At 29.9% G+C, this 26,424-nt stretch overlaps 3 protein-coding genes across 4 annotated transcripts; 1 reads left to right on the top strand and 2 right to left on the bottom strand.

Annotated features, from left to right (window-relative positions):
* Positions 1 to 2,145: 2,145 nt before the first annotated feature.
* On the bottom strand, positions 2,146 to 7,009 carry LOC148233857 (chitinase-3-like protein 1). Of its 2 annotated transcripts, XM_088188801.1 has the most exons (6): positions 6,597 to 7,009; positions 6,364 to 6,528; positions 6,187 to 6,287; positions 5,681 to 5,943; positions 5,323 to 5,593; positions 2,146 to 2,801 (listed from the first exon to the last, which is right to left on the bottom strand). In XM_088188801.1, exons 1-6 carry the CDS (start codon positions 6,856 to 6,858, stop codon positions 2,301 to 2,303), a joined length of 1,563 nt encoding a protein of 520 aa, XP_088044927.1. In that variant the 5' UTR covers positions 6,859 to 7,009; the 3' UTR covers positions 2,146 to 2,300. The 2 variants fall into 2 exon arrangements, with proteins under 2 accessions (XP_088044927.1, XP_088044928.1); XM_088188802.1 differs by lacking the exon at positions 6,597 to 7,009 and having other exon boundaries at positions 6,364 to 6,571.
* A 7,958-nt stretch (positions 7,010 to 14,967) lies between these two features.
* On the bottom strand, positions 14,968 to 16,914 carry LOC148233856 (acidic mammalian chitinase-like). Its single transcript, XM_088188678.1, has 6 exons — positions 16,781 to 16,914; positions 16,581 to 16,718; positions 16,413 to 16,507; positions 16,085 to 16,350; positions 15,782 to 16,022; positions 14,968 to 15,713 (listed from the first exon to the last, which is right to left on the bottom strand). Exons 1-6 carry the CDS (start codon positions 16,851 to 16,853, stop codon positions 15,240 to 15,242), a joined length of 1,287 nt encoding a protein of 428 aa, XP_088044804.1. The 5' UTR covers positions 16,854 to 16,914; the 3' UTR covers positions 14,968 to 15,239.
* A 363-nt stretch (positions 16,915 to 17,277) lies between these two features.
* On the top strand, positions 17,278 to 26,229 carry LOC148233855 (chitinase-3-like protein 1). Its single transcript, XM_088188967.1, has 9 exons — positions 17,278 to 17,281; positions 17,466 to 17,495; positions 19,501 to 19,529; positions 20,759 to 20,771; positions 23,390 to 23,566; positions 23,763 to 23,863; positions 24,240 to 24,505; positions 24,564 to 24,861; positions 25,660 to 26,229. The coding sequence occupies exons 1-9, from the start codon at positions 17,278 to 17,280 to the stop codon at positions 26,227 to 26,229; spliced, it is 1,488 nt and encodes a 495-aa protein (XP_088045093.1).
* The last annotated feature ends 195 nt before the right edge of the window (positions 26,230 to 26,424 follow it).

Here is a 26,424-nt window from a genome sequence, read left to right as displayed (position 1 = left end):
TAGAAAATACTATTACGATTCCTTTTTTTTAATGAATATTGTCTGTAAGCTTTGACTAAATAATTATTATAAAATAAGCACAACCCACACAAATAAATAATTTTATAACGTTTGAAAACACACATAATTTTTATTTAATATTATTAATTTTCTTAGGGGCAAATACCCGGCGATAAAAAGTATGTAAACATGTAATAAAACCCCTGCATTTTTTCCTTACACTTAACAGCACCATACAACCCTGCCAATTCATATTTATTCAGCACTACTGAGATAAGGAAACTTTCGCAAATGTCGAACACTCTTCGACGAACCTTGGATTTTTTCACATCGCAAATGTATCCCAATCTCACGTCATTAACTATCCTTGTTCCGAGCAAACGTCAAATTACACATTCAAATGGTCGTCGCGTCTTTTCGTTCGTTTTTTGCGCAAAAATTGGCCAGAAACCGAGCCAAGATTCAGTCATACCTTTTGGCAATTTTCTCAATTTTCCCCATTTTTGCGCGGTAAACAGACGTATTCGAAAAACGACAAGCGGTAATGTCCTCTTCGACTGGCTTAACAAGGTGTCTTCTACTCGTTCGCGGGGTTTCTAGGGAACTTGATTATTTTCCAATCTTGCAAGAGCTTTTTTTCGCTCGGCTTCGCAAATCGTAAAGGGGCATTCCACCCGTTATATTTTTTTCGGCACTCTCCGCTTGACTAACTCTGTTTTTCGAGTCTTTGAACAAAATCGCGTTAACTGTGCTTGATATGTAAATAATTTAGTCTAAAGCTACCCGCCGCTTATTCGCGTCTAAGCAAATAAAGTTTGTGAAAATTAAACCATCCAAACCTTATTTTAAAGTTAATATAAATTACGACATACAACTAATTGTATTATATGCATTTTGTCTGTATCGTTAGTATTCCATGAGGTTTCATCATTTACAACATCGTTTTTAATTTTTTATATATTGTATATGTAAATATTGAATACTATGTCCAATAATTATTGACGCTCTCTCGTAAAACGACTCGCTTACGGTTTGAAATTAAATATTTACTTACAATAAATCTTTTCGAATCCTCACGTACTAAATGCGTTTCTGTGGAAACTTTAATAATAAATATCAATAGAAACGTGGTGCTCTCGCCGGGGCTAATGGTTTGTTGCAAATTAAATGTTTGCGCTCTATTCGGCAAAATAGCAAGCTTTAATTAAAATATGTTTAATTAAACTCCATTGTGTGTTCAAACATGTAAAAACACAGATTGCAATTAATGAATTTAGTAACCCACTCATTGATTCATTCTTTATGTTCTAAAATTTCATACAAAAAAATTTACACATCCTCAAAAAGTTTCAAAACTAATTAAATTGCACGTCAACTCGATAAGCAGTATAGAGTTTTCTATCTTTAATTATTTAATAAAATTTTCTTACAAGATTTGAAGAATAAAATGAGCATTTAAACATTGTAATTTGATTACAATATTTTACATTTAAAATTGAGTTATATTTAATATTTAACTTTAATAGAAATAATAGCGATTTCTAGAAAAGTTTAACATAAATTTCCTACTAGAGCCACTATTTATTCTGTAAGCTGAAAAATAACGTTAAAATTATTTTTCAATAGATTTTTAATGTTGTTTTTTATGTTCAATTATTCTTAAGAATGATTAATAAAACAGTAAATTCATAAGTTATATTCGCTGTTAGGCATATACAGAGAAAAAATTCAGTAACAAAAAGTTATGGGTTTCTAACGACATCTGTGCTATGGTGCTTTAGTTTAAATTTATTTTATAAAATTTAATGTATGTATTACTATATGTATTATTATTTTATAGAGAAAGTATTAAATTTTATTTAATAAATATGGAAAATTAACAATATTTTTCGATACAATATTTTTTAACATAATACAAATATAATATTAATGTATCCATGAAAGTAATACAAAAAATCGTAACACGTAAAAGTAGTGTAAATAAATCGAAAACATTCTATACTTATAACCCATTAATATCTATATTTTTTTATTATACATATATATTCATAAATATTTTAAAAATATCTATAAAATTAAAAAACATAAAAAAAAATATTTATTATACATACAAATAAATATATTTTTTGTAAAAAAATTGTCATACATAATTGATAAATATTTTTAAAATATATTTGCATATTTATTTATTTTTTCAATGCATATAATAACACGAGTTTATAAACCTTATATGCTAAAAAAATCATTGAAACATACATACCGAATAATTTGTATATTTGCAAAATTTCATGTAAATTCTGTTATTTTCCAACAACATACACACTGTCGCATCTGAGAAGATTTCTATCAACTACTAATCCATTTACACAATTAAATAGATGAGCTTTAAAATTGCCGCTTTGATTCCGGTAACAATAGTAGAAACTGCTTGAATCGTTGGGGTATTTATAAAATCCATTAGATTTGCATGCACTACTTGCGTCCAAATGTAAATCGGTAATTGTTTTCCCTTTCTGTTCGACTAATTGAAAATTTGAATTAGTTTCATTAAACTCTTCAATACATCTGTTGATCTTTTTCAGCAGCGGATACTTTCCATCTTTGCACACGTTGTTAAAATCGTCGAATTGGATGCTGAATAAAACACCCGAGAGACGCATAGACAGCGCATATTCTACTTTGTTACACACCGATCTTTCATTTTCGTATGAGATCCAATTTCCGTCATTGAAAGTGTACGGTGCAGATTCTTCTTCATCCCACAACTCCAGCCACATTTCCGACAGCCGCTTTTCGCACAACTAGAAAGATATCAAAATTATTAACACAACCAATCCCTAATTTATTAATTTTGTGTAATTATAAAATAGTTTCTACCAACTAATCATTTATTAAAAGATCATTAGAGCACTTTTTTGGATTTCAAGAAAGTTTTTTAAACAGTACATACGTATACAAAAATTGGTAATGACCGTCCCACTGAAAGGGACAGAAAACAAAATCTCCTGTAAAGGGAGTAAAAGCGCTGGCAATCAACGACTACTTCCTCAGACATGTTCTGACAGTTCTACTGACATTCACACTTAAACATTAACTGTAGAGTTCAAGGCATTAAAACTTTTAGAGCTCTACAACTTAGATTTACTAAGTTCAAGACTGACCTAATTTCAGACCATCGAAGGTCGCAGAAGACGCGCTTCTCTCTTCGCATCCCCTGGTCCAGCTGGACTTTTGGAATTCAAAGTTGAACCCGCTTCTAAGACTTTTGCACCCTATAGACGCACCCACAGAAAACTTTATGTATAACTAACATATACCCAACGATCTTAATTGTTGCACAAAAAAATAAATAATAAAAACAAACTATAAATTAAAAAAATAAAGTAACCACTATTCACTAAACAGTATCCATTAACAGTTTAAAACCACTCACATAGAAAATCTTCCATATAACATTGGATATTTAAATTTAAAATTAGCAATATTAAGTCAAATAAATTAATAAAAAAATTTAAGATTTTTCACTACGCTAACCGGCCGGCGGCTTTATCTTTGTTTTGATGATATATGAACCCGTTCCAATAAGAAGAAATTACGCGTAGGAATCGGCAGAATGCAAAATGATTCAGGGCTTTTTTTCCTTTTCAAAAATCCAAACAGTTTTTTATATTGTTTCTGTAAAGTAGCAACAGCTGTTATTGACAAATGTCTCACGATTATTATTGATAGCCGAAGGGGCTTTAAAAGTGTTGTTAAAACAATTGTTAGATATCAATTCTGAGCTAAGCTCGAAATTTCAATGGGCAATTAAAGAAAAATTATTTAGTCGAAAAAACTTAACATTGGTGTCGTTAACTAAATATTTGCAAAATCCGGAATCTTTCACTAGTCAATAAAAGAATTATTATTTTAGTTATTCTTCAAAAGCAGAAATATGTAAAATGGGGAAATTTTTATTTTATTTTTTTAGATTAAATTAAGACCATCGTGGCCTAACAGGTTACCCCAATGCGCCACGATGGTCGAAAACAAATTTTAAATTTATAAAACATAAAAAACGTATATATACATAAATAGAACATACTTAAAAATAATAAACATAACAAAAAATTATAAAATATCAAAATTAAATGATATAAACTGGATCAGATCCTCGTAGCTAACATTAAATAAGTCAATATGTAATGCCAGCGTATTAAGGAGCCGGATGGCCACAGCTATAGGCGAGTCGGCAAGTGCGGATGTCCTAGCCCTAACGGCCATCAAAAGAGGTCTCGATCGTGATTCTCGAAAATGTTCCGGAACCCAAAACTGGAATTCCTCGAGAATAGCTGGATTGTCGACAGCACCTTTTAGTAATTTAAAAAAATGCTTAGCGACATACAGCTTTCTGCGAGAAATCAGCGAATCATATCCCAACGCTCCTAAAAGAAAGGCGCTGGGATATAAGTACGGATAATAACCAAATGTCCTTTTGTAAAGGTATCTTAAATACCTTTTTTGAATTTTTTCCACTAAAAGGGAATATTTGGCTATTCGGGGATTCCAAATTATAGATCCCGATTCAAGAATGCTACGAACTAAGGTGTCATAGAGGATGCGAATAACTGACGGATCGTCAAAGTGAAAGGCATTCCTCATAACAAAGCCGAGCATCTTGGAAGATTTATCACAGACGTCGTGTATGTGTATAAATTATTCGCAAAGTATTTAATGGCTCGATGAATTTTTCGGACCCTCGCGATTCCAATAAATCATTAGAATCCATTGAAGGAATTAAAAAAATATCATTGTCGTAACAAATATAGAAAGAAATTTATTTTACCCTTACAAAATGTAGTGTAAGAAAAATTTTTTTAACAAAAATATTGAACGAGGTTGTTTGATTCTATATGCCATATTTTTTGTTAAAATAATTTCGGCCGTGCAAAATATTCTCTCGTTTTGTGTTGATGGTGATTTAATCGACACGTCATATAGTATATGGCATGTGTTTTTTAAAAGGGTTATTTCAAGAATATTATATATTACTTGATCTCCAATACTTTACTGTATGACATGCATTTTTTCATTAATCAAAATTTCTCAAAGTGAATTCTTAAAATTTGAGAATTTTTCTTTCTCGAGAAATAAGAATGCCTAGTTGTAGCTACTAATGGTCAGTTTAGAAGAGCTACATCAAAGCAGCTTTTTAGTATAATCAACTTATTTTTGTGGACAAAATTTATTTGTACAGTATAATGAAAGAGGCTAGTGCTTTTCATGGAATCTCTGCACTTGTTTAATCGCAGCATAATATTTAGGCACGAAATACATAGATACCTCGTTGTAACCGATGAATCCTGGCCATTGCGTGTACTGTCCTGAGATGCCTTTACCAACTGACAACGCTCCCACAAAAGTGTTAAGAGGATCGCACAATTTGAACGTTCTACCAGCAGATGGTATTCCCAAAACAATTTTTTCAGCTGGGATTCCAGCAGTAATGGCGTTACTAATTGTATTCTTTACATATGACAAGGATGCCGCGTGTCCAGTAACGGGATACCATGGTCCACCATCTAGCGGATTTAATAATACAAAATCTAAATTTCTGAAACAAAAAGTGTGTTTTTTTATATTATATAGTATATTTTAACAATCCATTGCGTGCCTAATCAAATATAAACATTATTTTCACCTGACAAGCGCCGGAATGTCGTACGATAATATTTTGCTTCTAACAGTGGAGACTGTGGCAGCCAAAAGCAAACTAGTTTTTATTGTAGCTTTTCTCAGCTCTTCTAAAAGTTGTGAATAGTTTTCTTTATCTCGATGAGAAAACCTTGAATGTTGTAGCAAGCGATTTTCCCAACATAATTGAATACCGTCGAATACGTATTCAAGTGCGAAATTTGCGGCATGTTTTGCAAAACTTTCACGCAAAATTTCATCTCCAGCGATCTGTATTATTAAAAAATATGTTTGTGTAATGAAGTATTTTTTAAAGTTTAAATAGCTTTATTTTAAATAAATAAAACATATCTTTCCTGTATTAGTCTATACAGAATATAACATCGTTCGTGAAAAATAAATCAAACAAACTTAAAAAAATAACCTCATTTGCAAATAATCAGTATTAATACATACTTTAAACACAAAACTAGCAAATAAATATTTGTTTTATATTTTGATTATTTCACTTACATGATAAAATTCATTCGAGTTTTCACCCCATCCGCCGATGCCAATAAATGTTATTAAATTTGGATATTTTAGTTTTAATTCATTAAACTGTAGAAAGTTATCTGTCTCGCGGAAATATATTTTAGTTTACATATACAGTTTGTATAGCTATATTTATATTTATATACATATGTATACCTGGATCGAGTGAGGGATAAGCAATTTTAATTGTAGCATTCTTGTTAACCAATGCATGGATGTATATTAAATGTGTACAAAGATTCGGATCTATCATCTCTATTGAAAACAATCCGTTTCCCGGTCTGTAAAATGAATAGTTTGTGTAGTAGCAGAAGACATTTCCTAAAACAGTTAAAATAACTGATAAAAAATATAAATTATACATATTACGATACAAGATAATTACTTACTACCCGCCATACATTTTGATATTGCAAAAAATATCAACGAAAGCACAAACAAAGTTAACTGTTTAACGTGCATTATACTCGCAGATGCAGAACAGGAATGCGTAGTGCGTTTCTGGAACGTATTTATATAATTTTCTGTGCTAAATTTAATCCAAACTTCGACAGAGGCGTATTCATATATATTTTTTTTATTTTTTATTACAAATCTGATTATTACAACTTGATCCAATGCGTCATTAAAGTCGTTAAAAAAACTATTCATATATTTAAAAATGATACGCCACTTATATATCTTCACTACTGCTAGACAACGATTTTAACCACCTGCTTTGAATCTTTTAGATTCATCTATATTTATTTTTCATTCAACACCGCCGCCGAGACTAACTCCGTAATATTATATATAAATATATTAGTATCTTTTTTATTTATATAATGAAACTATAAAACAAACAGCACCCTTAGTGTCTAACTAGCTAAATTAATCCCACTACTTGACAACAAAACATGCACTTTAACAAAATAAACCCTTAAAGACTGCATTTTCGGAAAACACCAATTATATTGAGATATTTTTTTTTCAGCATATATAATATTTTGAAAATAAATGTAAAACTCAATGACTCTTTTACACAAATCGTGTTTTAAGCGTATATTATTTTCCATGTGTCAATTTTATTTAGTACCTAAAAGTGAAGCACAAATTAACTATAATAATTCGAATGGATGATACTCTCAATTAGTATGATAAAATATGAAACATTTACGCATATTGCGTATACAAAATAAACGTTAATAGTGAACCGATCCGAATTTAATTATTGATGGGCTTTTACTAACCATCAATATTTGATTAACATGTATCTACATATATTGCACGACGCATCCATTTGCCGGTTTAATTGTTAATGAGCGTACGGTAGAATTTAGAGATTATAATATCGCATAATGTATGCGCGCCTATGATAAGCATAAATGACTGACCCCAGCGATATCCAATATCTCAGTTATTATACTCAAATAGTAAATGCTTAACAAATTCAAAAGTCAATGGTGAAAAATCCGAATAGCCACGACATTATAATATGCCTGTATAATATAATACGAATGTTTTTTTTCGGCTTTTGTGCAATTACAAATGTAAAATTGTAAATTAAATATTTTCTACAGTTGTTTTTAAATCACTGTTTTACTTTTGATTAAATTATATTGCTGAATTGTGTGACTTATTTAGTAATAGTTAGAAGCCGGACCAGCACTTCGCTTCCGACTCGGAATTTAAGAAAATTCTGCTTGAACTTGCCTTCGAGCAGATCTTACGCTGAATTAACCCGATTTAAAGATCGTCCGATCTTGTCTATCAGCTATGAATCAGTATTTGAAAATCAAGGTAAAAATTTTAAAACCCGGCTTAATGCATGTAGGGGGGAAAATGATATAAAAGTTATTAAGGAAAATATGGGAAAAGCCCTTCATGAAACTGCTCATTCTAAACAATCATAAAGAGTCTATACTAAGATCAGGAAGAAGTATTTTTATTTTATTTTTTTATTTTTGATTACAAATCTGAAGTTTTCCTATTGTTTTATAATTGCTATTATACAATCAATAATTATACTACTAGAATATTAAAAAAATAAAAAAACCTGTTTGGTGCAAACCTAAAATAGCTAAGCACTATCACACAAAAGATTTTCCAAACTATCGCTGAAAACAAGAACATCTTGTTTGTCATTGAGAAGCTAAATGGCTCATGCAAGAGGAGCGTTTTCAAGCGCTGACGTCCTGGCTATATTGGGCAAGAAAAAGGAACAGGATCGCGACTCTCTATCGATCGAACATCAGAGTAATCGGTAATAAATTAACTAAGTGCCATGCTCCACATAACGAAGCCTATCTAAATCTCTATCAGTGATTGAACGTCACTCCCAAGTCATTGACAGAAGTATTTCTGCCTAAAACACCTGCTGATGAAAATATTTTGACTCATCAAAAACGTAAACAGAACATATAGAAACAGAATAAATCACGCGTTAGAGAAAAAGTATCATTTAAATTATAAGTTTAGATTAATCGCATATACTTAGTTAAAGAGGTTATATATAAATAATATAGCTTTTAAAATAATAATTAATAAAACACAATAAAAATGAACTAGTGGACGACACAAAAAAATACCATAATACGAGATCATGAACAGACCATACCAAGACCTTTAAAAGGCCCAGGAAGAAAAAGATTTAAAATAAACGCTGAATAAAACAACAAGGTCATATAGGAAAAACTCATTGTTTTATGGAATATTTTTTTTGCATTGTATAATTTTACATTTAAATCAGATTACAATATCTTTGTGGCAAAATATATCTTTGAACGTTATTTTCTGAAGAATTTATGTAAATTGTCTCACATGTTCTCGTTATATGTGTAACCTTTATAGCACTCGTTTTATTATTTTTAATCTCTAGAACTCATAATATATCATTTTATTTAAAAAACACACACTAAAATTTATTGTAGGGGTGAATAAATTAAATAAAATATATAATTCACTAGCTGCTGAGACGCTGCAAAGCTCATAAATGAATAATATTCGTTAAAATAAATTAGTTGCGTGTCAAAATCACTTGCAACACAATGTAGTTAGCAGACACAAAAACCCACAGAGATCTTAATTTGTGAAATTAAGATGTTGAATTGATCTAAACTTTTGTGTAAATGTATTTCATTTTGCATGCGAATTTTTAAAGCAATATTTTACGATTGAAAAATTTCTAAATAATCTCGGACATACAGACAGAATAGTAACCTTTTACTTTACAAAATAAATTCTGTCCCTCTAATTGGAATTCGTCCTTTATCAAATTAATATTTTATGAACTATGTCTTTATAAAGGTTAGTTATTTTTATTTACGTGCAGTGATTTATATCATTAAAACTAAAAGTCTTCTACCATCAGCTTATTAAAAGGTATAAAATTGTGGTAATTACTAGAGATAAAATTTGTTAAGTTATTATAGTGCTTAACTTAACCAAGCTACTGTAACTCTAGTACAATTTGTGAATAGATTTGAAAATTACAAATTAATTTAATTAAATAATATGCGTATGACCCCATCCAAAGCATATTTTGTTTTTTGCCTCTTTCGATGGATCGTCCAATTACTAAAAAGTAGTGAGTTTTTTAAATAGATTGACGTGGACCACTAGAGCAGATTACGAATGGCGAATGAAATGGAAAATCCCAAATGCACGTATATCCTTGCTTAATGCGTTGTAATGGATACTTTTAATCTATTAAATTCATAGCGAGTACCTTGATTTAATCTTAAAACGTTTTTCTCGCGGTGGTGTCCATTTTTAACAATGAAGCCCTTTTCGTTTTTTTATAATATATTACATACCAAATGACTTTGTCATCTGTGTTTGTGATTGATATTGGAATTTTCGCGACTGTATGTTTTATGCTTTTTGCCTGGTTTTAGACCTTTATTTGGCGACTAAATAATATATTAGCATTATGATCTCACAGGCTACACACATTGCATCACAATAATATAAAACAAAAGTAAAATAATTAAATGAAAAATGCAACAAAAAATATCAAATTTTAATTTTTAAAATTAATAATACATACTAAAATTATACGAAATAAATTTAACCAGCTCCTCATAGCTGACACTGAACCGATCGACGTACATTGACAGCATATTAAGAAGCTGGATGACTACTGCCATAGGCGAGTTGTTAAATGCCGGAATCGGCATAATAAGCCACCTGGAAATTCTTTATTAATTAATTACTAATTGAAGGATTGTCAACAGCTCTTTCTAATGGTTTGAATAAATGTTTGTAAATCACAATAAAAGTCATTTACATAGAGCAAATAGTAGTATCCGTACTGCTTTATATAGAAGCATTTCAGACATCTTTTCTGGATTTTTACAATCATTAGAAAATATTTGGCCGCGTAGTGTCTTCAAATTAAAACTCTTGTTTTCAAATTGCTAATGACTAAATTGCTATAAAATAAACGAGTGAATGTGAAGTGGTAGATTATTAAAGTAAAACGCGTTCCTTATAAAACTTCACGCAAATATTATTTTAATGTAGAGAGAATTTATATTTTATTTTAAACGTATTTCCGAGATCTCTAATGGACCATATGCACCTACATAATAAGAAAATTTTACTTGCATTAAAAATCTGAAAAACAAAACTTTTTGTCGAAATGATTATTTTTCGAACCATATAACTAGCTTTAAAATCAATACAATTGACATAACTAAAGTTTGTTTTTATATAACGTACAGAGCAAATAAGTTTTTATAATTGCTAACATTGTCAGTAGGAAATTTTATGCCAACTTTAGGTAGTTACTAAATTATTAATAATAATTAATAGTACCTAAATATTAATTAATAGCACCTAAAAAGATAATATGATAAATTGTTAATTTTTATTTTAAATGCGAACATCAATACGCGCACTTACACATAAAACTGTACAAGAGTATACGTGGGACTAAAAATAAATCTACTTGAAGATAACAAAAACTTATAAATATGACACGGGACAAAACGAATTTATTATTTTTAATACAACTCGTAGATCAAGATGAGTCCTCGAGGATTTGTCTCGTGTATGTGCTTTATATATTTTTTACGCTTTCGCACTCAATTGGAACAAGTAACCGTTTCAAAAAATACTTAAATGAGTGATCTTTATATTAATAAAAATGCTTTGGCAGCAAAAATTCATTATATTACAGTAAAAATGTAAAGTAAAGTAATTAAATATGTAGTTAAATAATAGGCAATAAAAATATAATTGTTAAAATTTTGTTTTGCAAAACTAAATTTCAATTAAATATTAATTATAAACCTAAAACCTTATAAATAGACATGACATATGTTTTCTCAAATGTTTTTTCTAAACTGGTACATCAATATTATTTATTAAACAGAGAATATATTAACACATAATTAAGTTAATAATTAAAATCAGAATTACCTCGGAAAACCCATAGAAAAATCATATAGCGACTTCCAAAATGCTAAGCCCCTGAAATAAAAGCCTCAAAAATATACATATTTTTTCAAAAAGCATACTACAAAATACCTTTGGTGTAACTTAAGTGAAAACCATAAATATTGTATATACGTTGCTAATACGTACTAGATGTCTCAGCACCTTTAATCGGAGCCATAAAATCAATATCAATATCAAAAGTCTCTGCAGAAATCTTAATTAGTATTACATTTCTTATGCGAAATACTGGTGTAATATTTCATTTGAAAATTATTCGAAATAATCTCGGAGACACAGACAGAAAAGAAACTTAATTTTTTTATGTATTATATATATATACATTAGAATTGGGATGGCCAACCCGCGGCCCGCCTTGAAATATATATATAATATTTTATAATCGCCAATACACTTTAGACAATTTTTCACTCCAAAAAATGGCAATATTGTATCTAAATCTAATATGGGGATAGATAATTTTATATATGGCCCGCGGAGCTATGATGCATTTATGACCATTTGGGTTGGCCACCCCTGCATTTGAAGATACATGAGAAATATAAGCTTTTCAATCATTGTTATGTGCTATAATTACAACAAAAAATTATCAACATGAATGATAATAACACATATTCCCGATTTGACTACAATACAAATAAAGTATATTTTTTGATACCTACACATTATGTATTTTTATCAAAAGTACATGTGGCTGTACAATTAAGAATTTTTATTTGCCAATTTTAATAAGATACAGACACTTCTTGCGCATGTAAAAAATATGTTACCTATATGTGATTAAAGGCAAATCATTACATGGTAAAGCACGATAAATTTAATTTGTGGATGTTCCATATTTTTCATTATGTTTCACACTCATTTTATACCATTATCTTATATTTTAAATGCGCTTTTGTTTAAATAAATATTCATTCTGTTTTGTCTTTTGTGTCAGGGGTATTTATTACGATTTAGGGCAGTGATTTTGTTTTTGATGCAGTTGTCTCCAAAGCGGTTTAAACTCTGATTTTATTACGTCGAGCTAGATCAGGATTTGATATAAAGAGGGAATCGGTCGGTTCTTCGATCATCGATAATCTGAAGTTGTTCGGTCTTTCTTGAATTTGCGTTTGTACAAACGTGCGTGGTTAAAGTCTGGAGTAAATCTTTAATGAAAAGTTTGAAGTGTAAGGGATCTTTGTGCCATATGTGTGAATCTTTAATATAAACGGCCCCTTCTGAGGGAGATTTAGGTCTCGTCCACTTTTGTGTAAGTGTTTCCTTGTGAATCGTTACCTGCGTTTGTTCAGCAGGTTTTAGTTTTAATGATTGCAAATTGCAATGCAAATTGCAATGCACTTGCATAAAGTCTTGAAAGTCTGACGATTTTGCTAATTTTTAATTACAAAAATTCACTTTTTTTAAACCGGCCCCAAGTGCAAAGTGACACCTATTGCCATTATATTACACATAATAATTTGTAATTATTAATATAGATGGCACCTATTCCCAGATATTCAATCTGATGATTAATACTTACTAGTAGGTATTTGTTATGTCTAATTGACTTGCCCAGTTGCCACAGTTTACCCCGTTGAAGCGCATTAGGCTTTAGGTCTGTCATGTTACAACAGCAGATTAAAATAAAATATTAATATTGAGTCGTAGGGCAATAATATCATATATATTTAAATTGTATTATTATCACTACTCATCTTGTGTGTTTAGTTGGTCAACTGTATATTTGTAGAAGGAGCAGATTTTTAATTATTTTTTAATAATTATCGACTCCACTAAAATTTACTGTTGCAAAAATTACTAAAATAGTATTATTTATTTTTTAATATTTTGACGTATTGGATAACCTGTTAGGTCACGATGGTCTTAATTTAAATTAAATACAAATATACATATATCATAGGTTACAAAACTTCACTTGAATTAATACTTAATACATCGGGATTTTCTAATCTTATCTCCACTTAAATTATAAAAGGTTTTTATTTATTTGTATATATATATTTGTAATTACATATAGTTTTTTAAAAAAAACGATTTATTTTGCCTTACCTTTGTGTACGTACGGCTCCATTGTATTTTTTCTCATTTATAAGTTAACCCTTATATTACTAATGTTTTGCTCACCCTGTGAATGCTCGCACATAATCCGCATTTATGTAACTAAGGTCAACCGGTGGAATGAGCTAAAATTGGAGTCAGCAAATAAAACCAAATGACCGAGCTTGCGTATTATATTATTTTCCACTCTAGTAGCAAAAGATATTTTTTTAATACACTTTTGTTTGTAGCCATACAACCCTGCGTCACTTTATTGTGTTGATTCAAATTTTATTGCCCTTCATCCCTACGCTGTGAGGGTACGTTTTTAAATAATTCCACAACAATGGCGTCGGTCAACCTTTGCATAATCCCTTTCATTACGCACAGAAGGCCCAGTGCAAATATTCAATTTTCGGCACGAAAAAATCCCTTGCGTTTCCCTGCCATTCTGTCATCCTTGGATATAAACAGGGCTGTTGTATTATAATATGTTAATTTCATATAAATAATTTTAAATGTCTTGGAATTTTTAAACATATATACATGTATATTGTAGTCATATTATAAAGCTTTCACTCAAAATCTCATGCTTTTTATAGCATTCTCGCACATAGTATTGTAGAACGTTGATAAGTTTATAATAATATCTAGTAATTGAAAGTTCGGATGCTATGTGATGAGGCGTAGTATTAAAGATAATTAATAATGTTATTTTATTAATATTTATGATATAGCTTCGATAAACAGTTGTTATATTTATATTGGTGTGAATTTAAGATAAAATTAAATTTCAATATGTACTATCATTTTTATTAATAATTCATTGTCAATTAAGCTATTTTCTATTCTGTGCAAAAGCTTTTTTAATCTAAGAAGGCGATAAAACTATATTGTAGTTATCATTTATCTTCCCTAATGTCAATATTATAAATGATATATTATGGCAAAGTTCACCATCTACACTATTAAATATTATTCAGCACATAAATAAAATATTGTATCATATTTATCGTTAAAGCGTATATAATAATTAATGTTTTTTTATTTTAAACTTAATAAATGTTATTTTGTCTTTAAATACATTTAGCTTACGATTTAAGAGAGTTTAAATTTGTTGTGTAACGGGTGAATTGTGGGCGTTAACGCAATTAAAAGTTCCATACAAAACCTGTATAGATCTAATTAAGGAATTTGCAGTAATTCGCTTTTTGTATTTAGTTCAGTCTCTTGATTTATTTCCTAAGGGAAGTTACGGTTTAAAATTTTGTTTGATTACAATTTGTTTGAAAGCATTTTATTAAAGATAATCGAATTTAACATATTTTTGTTTAGAATACATTATTTACAATTTCTAAGGCATTTTCCTTATTTGATATTTATTTATTTATTTATTTAGGTGCTTTTGCTCTGCCTACTCTCGATGTTTTTATTGTTACTCTGTACTATGTCATATTTTTTAGTAATTTAATATATTATATAAGATAAAAAAAATATTTTTAAAACAATATTTCAAACAAATAATATACATATACGATTTTTTTATCGATAAGTTACTGCTCTTCGTTTCCAAATATGTATAAGTAATTACATATAAGTAGTTTATTATCAAAAATTAATCCATCAGGGCAGTTAAATTGGTGAGTTTTAAATGAGCCGTCTTCGTTTTTTAAACAATAATAAAATGTATTGCAATCGTTTGGATCATTTACATAACCGGTAGATTTACAAATACCGTTTAAGTCCGATTTGGCTATAGTATTAAAACCTTTTGCAGCATCTAACTCTGTCATGCTCTTTTTTATGTGATTTATCAACGGCATTTTGCCTTCTTTACAAATATTATTAAAATCATCCTTAACCATGGAGATAAAAAATCCTGCAAGATTCGCACGTATTGACAGTTCAACCTTAGCTGAGAGGGGCTGCTTGTTTTCGTATGAAATCCATTCGTTATTGTGGAATATGTAAGGTATTTGCTCTGTTTCGTCCCACCCTTCCGTCCAAGTGCCTCGTAGTTGGCAAATCTATATATATACACAAAAAAATAAGCCTTTTATTTATAATTAAAATACAGCTTTAAACATATATTTACTTGGCGGTATTGATTACTAGCTGGTCCACCGTTTGAAAGAGCTCCCAACATAGTTCGAGCAGGATTTTTTAACTTATATTTAAGACCAGTGATACTAGCTTCCAATATGATTTTTTCAGCTGGGATTCCCATAGAAATCGCACTATCAATAGTATTTTTTATATAAGAAAACTCGTACACATTACTGGTATCTTTATTCGAATACTTATAGGCTGGAGATAGTATTAAGTAATCTAGGTCTCTTTAATAAACATAAGCATTTTTACAAATGTCGTTAATGTGTATTTTAAACATCCTACTTACTTGACTATTTTTTGAACATCGTAAGATACGATTTTGGTCCTAGTTGTTGATTTAATTACACATGTAAACAATAAACCATTTTGCTTTGTTTCTTTTCGCATTTCTTCTAAAAGTAGCGAAAAGTTTTCTTTTTCCTTATCAGAAAACTTCGAATACATTAAAACATCATCGCTCCAAACCAAATGAACGCCATTAAACCCAAATTCAGTCGCAAGCTTGACCGAATTTTTTGCAAATGTTTTTCTCAAATCTTCACTTTCTGAAACCTGTTGAAATGTGTAAATTAACAGTTGCATTTAAACAAAATAAAACTGTATATAAATAATACCTTATATAATTCTGTATAATGCTGTTTATATCCACCGACTTGTATCAATGTTTTCAGTTGCGAATTGGATTCTTTCAATTTTTTCAACTCGGCATCTGTCACACAAAATTAATTTTAAATATTTTCCATACGTATAACATTATTTTATAATTTAACATCTCGATCGACCTGGTACTTTTGCTCTCAATTTTAACTTAAACGAAGCATCCGCATTAACTTCATGTCCATAATAAACAATATGAGTACACAGAAATGGATCCAAAGTCGTCAAGGGTAACGAACTATCAAAAAAGCAAAATAGGTTTTCTGGAAAAATTTAACCGATTAACTACACATTCCTGATAACACAAATAATAAAAATAACTTACTTGTTGCAAATGTATGCGGTAATGTAAAGAGAAAAATGAAACACCCACATATTATAATGTTTTGGGGACTCATCTTGATCAACGAGCGGTCCAAAAATTAATGAAATATTCCCTGACCCCTAAACTGATATCTTTTTATTATCTGCAATAATATATTCATACATAATGTAACCGCATATTATCATTTTATTTTTTTACAACCAACAATATACACGATTATATTATCATGGTCAAAATTTAGCGAATAAATTAATTCAGGCAAAACCAACCAGCGATACACATTAATAATTAAAAAAAATTAATAAATAATTAAAATGAGAATCAACATTTTTTTATCAACGCGAAATATATCATATTGTCTATAAACACATTTGATCAAAACCTATCATAGAAATTTTTGAAATTTTTAAAAAAAAAACTTTTTTAAAAAAACCCTTGGTAAATGAAAAAAACTTTTTTTTCATTTACCAAAGGTTTTTGACACTTTCAATTTTTAAATGCGTTTTTTTAGATTACCAAATACCTTTATGTAGAGAGATTTACAAATATATTTAATTTAAGAATTTAGTAACACGATAGACGATGCGGAATTTGCCTTATTAATTTGAAAGAGACCATCTCTATGAAATATTCTAAATATGGAATATTACAATAGTGTTTATGTAATTTTTTCAGACGCTATTAGAGCAGTTTGATATACATATACTTTTACTACGCAATTATTAATTATATATAATGATCTAATTCGATTTGTATGTGTTGGCGGCACTGTAAATTAGACAGCTGTCAATAATCACGCGTGTTCAAAGTGCCAAATGTTAGTTTGTGACAAAATGAAAATTTTAAAGTAATTTATTGAAATGTCGTTGCCAACTTGCTAAGAATACAATGATTGGAATCTATTGAATATATCTATAAGCATTAATATGTTGCATCTAAAACTTTTTTAGAAGGGGTATTGCGTACCGAGATGTTATTTATAATCGATTGCCGAAATAAATCTGGGAATTAAAATCACTGAAAATTTTCTCTATAAACAACACACATGTAGAGACAATAATATAAATATATTTATTAAAATATATATAAGCTAAAATTGTAAAATATATTTTTTTAAAACTAATTTTACTCCGAATGTAGTTTAAAATACTACTAGTGTCCTCTTTTTTGCACCGACGACCTTAGACATGGTCAAATTAAATTTCCAAGTTCACCATGGTCGCGTTTTAAAAATTTGAAGACTTATCCTAGATCAGTGCGGTCGTTTTAGGAGTTTCGTTTTTCTCTCGGGTCGCGTCGTAACGGTCGGCTCCTCTAAATCGTAAATCTTTTCGGAAAGCCATCATTGTTTGCTGTAGACATTACCATAAAGCCGGGTTTTACATTTTCTGTGTCATTTTGTCAACAATAAGCCGTAAAAAACGAAATAAGGAGAAATGCCATCTGCGTCCTGTGCGTTGGTAAAATTGAATTTTCCACAGTGCGCCCGGTTACCTAGTTATAGCCTTTATAAAATTTTGAGAAGCCATTCGGTTGATGTACAACGTGTAATTTTTGTTTTGCCAACCTCTCATTATGATACTTGTTTCTCATAATAAAAATTTACTATGCTGACGGTGGATAGCCATTGTGACATAAAAACTTCCATCAGGGCCTCTCGTAAACTTCAAGTCCCTACTACGAGTTGATAATGTATCATTATCGCAATTACGTTCTCGGTCATTCAGGTACTCGAAGTTTCAATATACCAGTGCTAGTTAAACTTTTGTATGTAAAATTAACAAATAAAAAATATAAAATATAAAAAAATATATTATTCCTATTAACTTTCTTGAAAGCTTCCTCTTCTTGCACACTCTATTTTTCAATCTTAAAAAATATATAAAATGCCATTTTTCTCATGAGAAGTCTTGAAGATAAGTTTTGTCAAGAACTGTTCCTGTACTCTTTCGATTTAAATTAAATATTTGCTTACTCAAAAACTAAGCTGTCGTAAAAGACACGAATACCTGGCGGATCGTTAAAGTGAAACGCATCCCTCAATATGAAGCCGAGTATCTTAGAAGATTTTTTACATGCTGACGTGAACCCATATCTATGACGTGGATCTCCTAAACTTTTGCAATTTGATGTTTACAATTAAAAGATGTAATAATTCAGAGCCATATGTTCGATTTCCGCAGCAAGATCGTATTTTAATTTATAAAAATGCACTAATAATAAAAACTGAGCTCAGCTAGTTGTATGAAGCGTTAATTTAATAAATGTTCTTAATAATAAATAAACCCTCGTGACAAATCATCATATTTAGAACACCCAAGAACGACATAGACAACGACCGCGATAGACCTTAGAAACTTATATTCATTAATCACTATAACCAAAACTTTTTAACTGTTCGTTTTTTTAATGAATCGCTGTTTCGCTTAACGGGATTTTTATCGGTGTTATGACATCAAAGTTCAAAACAGTAATTAGTGGTATTTTTACCTCCTACTTGAACCTTTGTAACACATTGGACCGATGACTTTAATTTTAACGTTAGTAGTGACCGGTATCGAATCTACCTGACTATGATTTTTATATTTTATTTATTTATAAAAAACTACTTTAAACATTAAAAATATTTTTAAAAAAATTGAAACTATCCCATCCTTACAGATAACTAGCACTGTCCTTGACACTCGTTACGTTCCGGTTTAGCATTAACGTTTAGATAGATGGTGTTGCATCAAACCATTATGTTTTTATTATGATTGAATATACAGATATTCACAGAAAACAAAGGCAAAAGTAATGATTTAACGCTTGAATTTACAAATTAATTAAGAAATACTTTGTTTAATGTTTCGTTTCTGTTTTATTCCGAAAAAGAAACAACTCTCAAATGACTTCCTTTGTCTTTCGTTGCTTCGAAAAGCAAATTTTGCAACCCGATAACAATATTGTGAGATCACGTGCGGTTCTATGGTTTCGTTTACCAAAAATTGGAGCTTTTATTTGACAAATAAATTTGAATGAAGTAAAATTGGAACTTTAATCATTGCATTCATCACTAAAACGCGACGAGAATTAATTTTTATTTAAACAAGTCTATTATGGAGTCAGACTACAATTTACGAAACCTTAAAGCATATTTATGTGAAATTGTTATTTACTTAAAAAGCTTACTGGAAAATTGACGAGTTTTCATTCCGCTTCTAACGTTCCGGGACCACAGAGTAAATTTGTTCGACAAATTTGATAAAAACGCCATATAATAATAATATATAATAACTTTAAAATATATATTTTAATATCCTTACGAAATAAAAACAATTCAATGCTTATAAACCTAGTTTAAGGAAATAAAATATATATGATATTATATTAGAAAAAAAATATATTGTTTTAATTTCTACAGTAAATATAATTTTATTTATTTTGACGCTATCTTTCATGGAAACAGATTTGATATGTATCTGAGAAACGTTGTTATCTCATTTTGCTAACGGTCTACAAAATTAAGAGTGTGTGTGTGTGTGTGTGCTAATTTGATTATCATGATAATCTTTTTACGTTCTAGTTTCATACACATAGAGATAAGAATATTGGATCTTTTAAATCATTATCTGATTACTCTATCAGGTACCTTTGTTCTTAGGAATTGAGCTTTCTATATAAAACTATTATCTCGAGTGTTTAACTGTGTAAAATCAGTTTCTAATCAATATATCAGAAATGAAATCTGTACTACATGTATTTGAATAAAGTATGTTTAATTAATATTTGAAACAAACATCGGAATATCAATTTTTAGTGATTTTGTAATAAATAAATTTTCACTTAGGCAATTTCTTGGTACGACTGCGGTCATTTCAATATTACTCATTAAATCTATAAAATTTCGTTAGTATAATTATTGGTATACATGTGCCTGAACAGAAAACAACAATGTAGCCAATAATACTTTTCTGATTATCTGTGTGTATTATTTACAATAAAAAAATCTGTTTCGATCTATATTTTCATATTTCAGTAGAATTGTATCGGACGAGGTGAAAGTTAAAAAGCCAAGTGGCACTAGTTTCGTAAACATCCTGCTGAAAACCTTGTTGAATAAATGTGTTGTCGAAGCGAGTCTCCTTTGGAAACTTGTCGAAATTGATTAGAATACTCCTTGAAAGCTTTCGTGACTTCAATGTTAATATTCATCTACGTGAGGATACGCTTACAAGAAGAACAAGGTAAACTTTGTACATACAGATATAGACATATTCTCATTGGCAAATGTCAAACATTTAAATGTGTCGCTAAAAGTTTCAGGGTCTAAAACGTAAATAATATTTTTTTATTTGTTATGAACGTAAAAACATTATCTAAAATTCTTTGCAAATACAAAACAATTTTAATATATGTATACTTTATATATTATATATGAACCTAAAAGGAGACGTGCTACGAATAAATAAATACATTTTAGAAGGGTTTTTTGTCATACATTGTGAGTACAGTTAGCTCATTATTGGAGATTTTTTTTATACTATATACAAACGATTATTTTGATTTTAGTTATTTAAAGAAATACTTGGTTTATTAGAAGATATAACTAACGTTGTTTCACAAAAATTCTTTTATATCTTACCATGTGTTTTGTTTTATTTTTTTACAGCCTAGATTACTTGACGTTTCTATCTCACTTTTTTTGAAACAAACTACGTAAAGTTAATGTTATACCATTACGTTACACTGTATTTAAAATTAAAATTAAAAGTTAAATGACATACAAGTTATCTACACTTATTCAAATACGAATTAAGAATAGCATCGCATATCGGCATATAAAGGGTATGTGCCACACAGCCTATATCAGTGAGGTCTGCAATGCGTTTTTCGCTACCTATTTTAATTTGGCACTTCTGTCTCGCTAAATAAGCTCCATGTCTGTCAAGGCTTTAACATAGCTGGTATGTCGGGATGACAGAAGTTCTTCTTTGGACCCTGTATTTTAATACACATGGTCAAATTGAGAAAAAAACTACGAATTGAAGGTGAGCCATTGTGTCTGACTGTTGCCTTGATTTTTTTATTCGTACATGTTTAAAATTTTATTAAGATTCGTTTCAGGCAAAAAACACTTGTATCTCTAAAAGCATCTCTAAGTGGTATCGATACTATATACGATAGCACTTGGCAATTGAAACAATTATGATTGGAACAATATTGTTTCAATGCGTCTATTGTCACTTACGGTCTGCACCGAACGCTAATTTAATAAAGTATATTAATGCTTTTTCGCCAGGTATGGCAAAGTTCTACCGACCTGCCAATGTTTTTAACTGAAATGGATATTTTGTTTCTCACGCTCAGTGAATTAATTTCACTAAAATATTTTATATTGCATTGTATTGAATTTGCTGATGTCCACAGATATTTACCCAAGTCTCTCGAATTATATCTAAGAGCTTCTAAAATATATTTACATTGAAATGAAGATTAAAAATATACATAAGCATTGAGAAACAAATATTAAAATATTATTTTTATCCCTATTGATAATAAGGAATGGTTCATCGTATTGGAATTTTATATTATCAATTCAATACGTTCTTAAAAATCTTTGTTGTTTAATACTTTCATGTGAAGAAATACGATTGTTAAGGATTAAAGCACGGTATAAAGAAAATTATTTATCATAAAAAACCGCACTTGAGTCTACCCTGCTTACTTATATAATTATTCAATCGGATTAGTAGCTGAGTATCAACTTTTTTGAGCCTTTAACATATGTATTATGTTTTTCTTTGTTGTTCGTACTTTTTTATCTAATAATTTTTTCCTAAAACTTTAGTTCATGGAAGTTCAAATCCCAATTAACAGTTTATAGGAACGTTTTTAAATGTAAATTTTATGCATATATGACTCTATCTACTATTGCCACGCTACCTCCCTGCGTCTATGTTAATTAATAATGGATTAACGCCCGTGCGTGAGTAAACCATCGCACAAAAAAATCTGTCAAACTAATATTATATTTAAATAGTTTAACCAGAGTTTTCTTTAGTATTAGTAGTAAATTTTACGAAAGTTTTTCACTTAATTCAACCATTCAATGTATTTTATTTCAGCATTGCAAATATTACGTTCTGCTGTAGTTCTAGTGAAAAAAAGTTGTGTATCAATATGTTTTCACAACTCTCTTTTATAATGTTATATAACTTTATTAAAAATAATCTTATTTTCCGCCATCCACATCGTTCGGCTAACAGCTGATTTATTATAATTTAATTCTGTATAAGTCAGTTTACCGTTAGAAATCACAATGAGCAATCTAAAGAAGCAATTCTACTAATCGCGTATTAGTCACTGCTTCTAACTGCGCCTATAAATTCGAGTGCTAAGATAACGACCCAGAGATTAAATATATAAAGGCAATAAGGAGTCGTCTCTCGAGTATTATATCTAAACTCACCTGTGGCGGTATTTAACAATGTTAACATACGTCTTTTTAATCTTAGCTTTTTTTGCATCATGTAGTACAAGTGAAAGTACGTTTTTTTTAATAAAATTGTTGATATGTGTTTGGGTTTTAATTTAATTTTATTTATTTTATTTTATTTATAGAAAAAGTGGTTTGTTATTATGGAAGTTGGGCCTACTACAGAAATGGAAATGGAAAATGTACGGTGCAGATGATAGATCCTTTCGTTTGCACTCATCTTGTATACACCTTCGTCGGGATAAACGAAGATGCCACCATTAGAATAATGGATCCATGGCTTGAACTACCCGATGATTATGGAAAAGGTAATGATTTATATACATGTATATGAACGTCTGAAGCATAAATCATTTGTCAAATCACAGACACTAAAGTGGTTTTGAAAATACAAAACATATTATTGTATAATAGATACATAAGGAGTATAAAACCTCAAGAAGTGAAAATTTTCGATTCGTAAAGTAGTCACTGTGTGCCAATAATTATAATAATTTATTTCAGATAATTTTGCCGCATTCAATAAGTTGAAACAAATAAACCCAAAGTTGAAAACATTGGTTGCCATTGGTGGATGGAATGAAGGCTCAGCTACATTTTCAAAGGTATGTTTTTAGATATAGTATTAAATTTTATATTAAAAAGATGCATTTATAAATATATTTTAGTAATATTTAGTAGATACTACGTAAATTTACGTTTTAATAAAAATTAAAGCCTTAAAAAAAACGTTGTATTCACTTACTAAGTAAATAAGTTGAACATTAATGTATATTACCAGTGAAAATACAATTTCACTAGCATTTCAGTGACGTCATATACAAATACATTTTCACCGGTAGATATATATTTATACTAGTGAAAATATAATTTATCTGACAGGTGCTAGTATAAATACAGTTTCAGAATAGTATGAATATCGTAATTGCTACGTAAAAGTGGAGTTGTATAATTTACTATTAATTTCACTTTGCCGTCCAGGTAGCTAACAGTTCAACTTTGCGTGTAAAGTTTGCGCAAAATGCAGCAGACTTTACGCTCAAATACGGATTTGATGGATTTGACATGGACTGGGAATATCCTGGACAGAGAGACTCAGTAAACTTATCCTCTGACAAAAATGCTTTTTCCTTGCTGTTGATGGAAATGAGAAAGGAATTCAACAAGAAGCAACTGCTCCTAACGGCTGCCGTGGCCGCCGCTCAGACATCTGCGTCGATATCTTACGACATTCCGGCGATTTCAGAGTATGATAATTTTAACTCTAACTATTCTTAATTCAATATAAAAAATATATTATTTTAGATATTTAGATTTTATCAATATCATGACATACGATTTCCACGGAGACTGGGACAAAATATCCGGCTTCAACGCACCGCTGGAAGGACAAGGAGGTGAAGATACTTTAAGCATAAAAGCTGCAGTCGATTACTGGATATCAGAGGGAGCATCGCCTGAAAAACTCATCCTAGGAATACCAACTTACGGAAGAACTTTTCGGCTTTCGAATCCTACAGAAAATTCCGTCGGAGCGCCGACAGTCGGTGCTGGTTTAGCCGGACAGTATACAATGCAAAATGGTTTCATTGGTTACAACGAGGTAGATACAAGTGATTCATAAGTCGCTTTACAGTTTACTTTATTAGCGTTGCATGTTGTAGAGAAGAGTAGTAGCGAATGACAGAATATTTAAAGAGCTGGTATTCCGACGCCACTCGAAGTGTAGTCCTTTGTTTTCTGAGTAGTGTGTGAAATCCATGTTTTTAAATATTTTTATATATTTAATGTGAGTGACTTTAGCAAATGGTGAGCAGGTTTATTTCGGTCAATTAAGCCATTTGGACAATACCCACCCTCTTTTGTATGGCCGACTTCTAGTGCGTGTGTATTTCTCTAGGACGGCAAAATATTTACAATAATAACTTAAATATCTAGAGTCTAGCCATTTAAGTTATTATTCATCAACCAACTACGAGTACATGGATGAGAACAAATCAATACTATCCGACAGATGGTTAAAAAGTCAGATAGAGTAGTCTAATACTCGTAATCTTTCAAATAATACTCGGGTACACAAGCACTGTTAATTAGATAGCACAGGAAAACGAAGTTCTTCTAAAATCAAAGAACTGTGTATATTATCTAAATGCAGCTTGAAAAAGTGCTTTTCCATATACAATCGCTGACATTAATCATATCCCAGAATATATTGTAGGAATTTCGTCAAAATTAAAAATAATCATATTTATATTTATGTATGTATGTGTTTAATAGAAGCCGTTACTATTTCTCTGTTTTAACTGCATTTATTTTTACATATATGTTTTCTCTATATAATATTAAACTTATAATTTAATATAGGATGATATAAAACATTAATCTAAATTTATTCTTTCAGTTATGTGAGAAGAATTTGACAGATACGTGGCCAGAAATATGGAATGACCATGCCTCTGTTCCTTACACGTACAAAAACTACGACTGGATATCTTACGAAAATAAAAGATCCATATTAGCAAAGACAGAGTATTTTATATCTATGAATTTGGGAGGAGCCATGATATGGAGCATAGAAACAGATGACTTTAAGAACGTATGTGGCGATGGAACTTTTCCACTATTGAATCAAATAAACAACGGTATTGAAATACTCTCTAACGTTATAAGTACTATATCGGTATCCGATGGTACATCGACTTCTACTAGTAAATCGTCATCCACCAGCACAATATCGTCCACTACTACAAAAAGTAATTCAACATCAATAGAAAGCTCATCTGAATCAGTGGTTAGTCCTTGCAAATCTGCAGGATTTGTTCGGGACTTATACAATTGTAATATATTTTATTCCTGTGTAAAAAAATTGGATGGAACATTTATCAGCTACCAGTTTTCCTGCCCAATTGGATTGATATTCGATGAAGTGTTGCTAATATGCAACTACCCCCACTTAGTCAATTGTTATTAATATTATTTTGTGAAAAATAAAATATTATAAATTGATTTTTTTATTATTTATATAACTGCCTTTTTATCATATTGTTACTATGCTTTGAGCATAAGGTGGGAGTTGAGAGACATAGCTAAAAGGAGTGTGGAGAAGTTGTGATTAATGTTTGTTGCTTATTTGTGAAACTAATTCTGAGTGATAATTGGGATTGGA

The sequence above is a fragment of the Plectrocnemia conspersa genome, unplaced genomic scaffold (assembly GCF_051122295.1).
Source record: "Plectrocnemia conspersa isolate PC_06_02 unplaced genomic scaffold, ASM5112229v1 ptg000007l, whole genome shotgun sequence".
Lineage (NCBI taxonomy): Eukaryota > Metazoa > Arthropoda > Insecta > Trichoptera > Polycentropodidae > Plectrocnemia > Plectrocnemia conspersa.
This window is presented reverse-complemented; position numbering and strand designations above follow the sequence as displayed.

What these genes read in the sequence shown, in the direction of transcription:
- LOC148233856 (XM_088188678.1), bottom strand. Translation starts at nt 16,853, where the DNA reads ATGAGTCCCCAAAACATTATAATATGTGGGTGTTTCATTTTTCTCTTT. An exon ending in GATGTTCAAAAAATAGTCAA is followed by an intron (nt 16,023 to 16,084) that starts GTAAGTAGGATG and finishes TGTTTATTAAAG; the next exon opens with AGACCTAGATTACTTAATAC. An exon ending in CTAGTAATCAATACCGCCAA is followed by an intron (nt 15,714 to 15,781) that starts GTAAATATATGT and finishes GTATATATATAG; the next exon opens with ATTTGCCAACTACGAGGCAC.
- LOC148233855 (XM_088188967.1), top strand. An exon ending in ACCCGATGATTATGGAAAAG is followed by an intron (nt 23,567 to 23,762) that starts GTAATGATTTAT and finishes AATTTATTTCAG; the next exon opens with ATAATTTTGCCGCATTCAAT. An exon ending in GTTTCATTGGTTACAACGAG is followed by an intron (nt 24,862 to 25,659) that starts GTAGATACAAGT and finishes TTATTCTTTCAG; the next exon opens with TTATGTGAGAAGAATTTGAC.
- LOC148233857 (XM_088188801.1), bottom strand. Translation starts at nt 6,858, where the DNA reads ATGAATAGTTTTTTTAACGACTTTAATGACGCATTGGATCAAGTTGTA. An exon ending in ACTCGAATGAATTTTATCAT is followed by an intron (nt 5,944 to 6,186) that starts GTAAGTGAAATA and finishes TTAATAATACAG; the next exon opens with ATCGCTGGAGATGAAATTTT. An exon ending in GACATTCCGGCGCTTGTCAG is followed by an intron (nt 5,594 to 5,680) that starts GTGAAAATAATG and finishes TTTTTGTTTCAG; the next exon opens with AAATTTAGATTTTGTATTAT.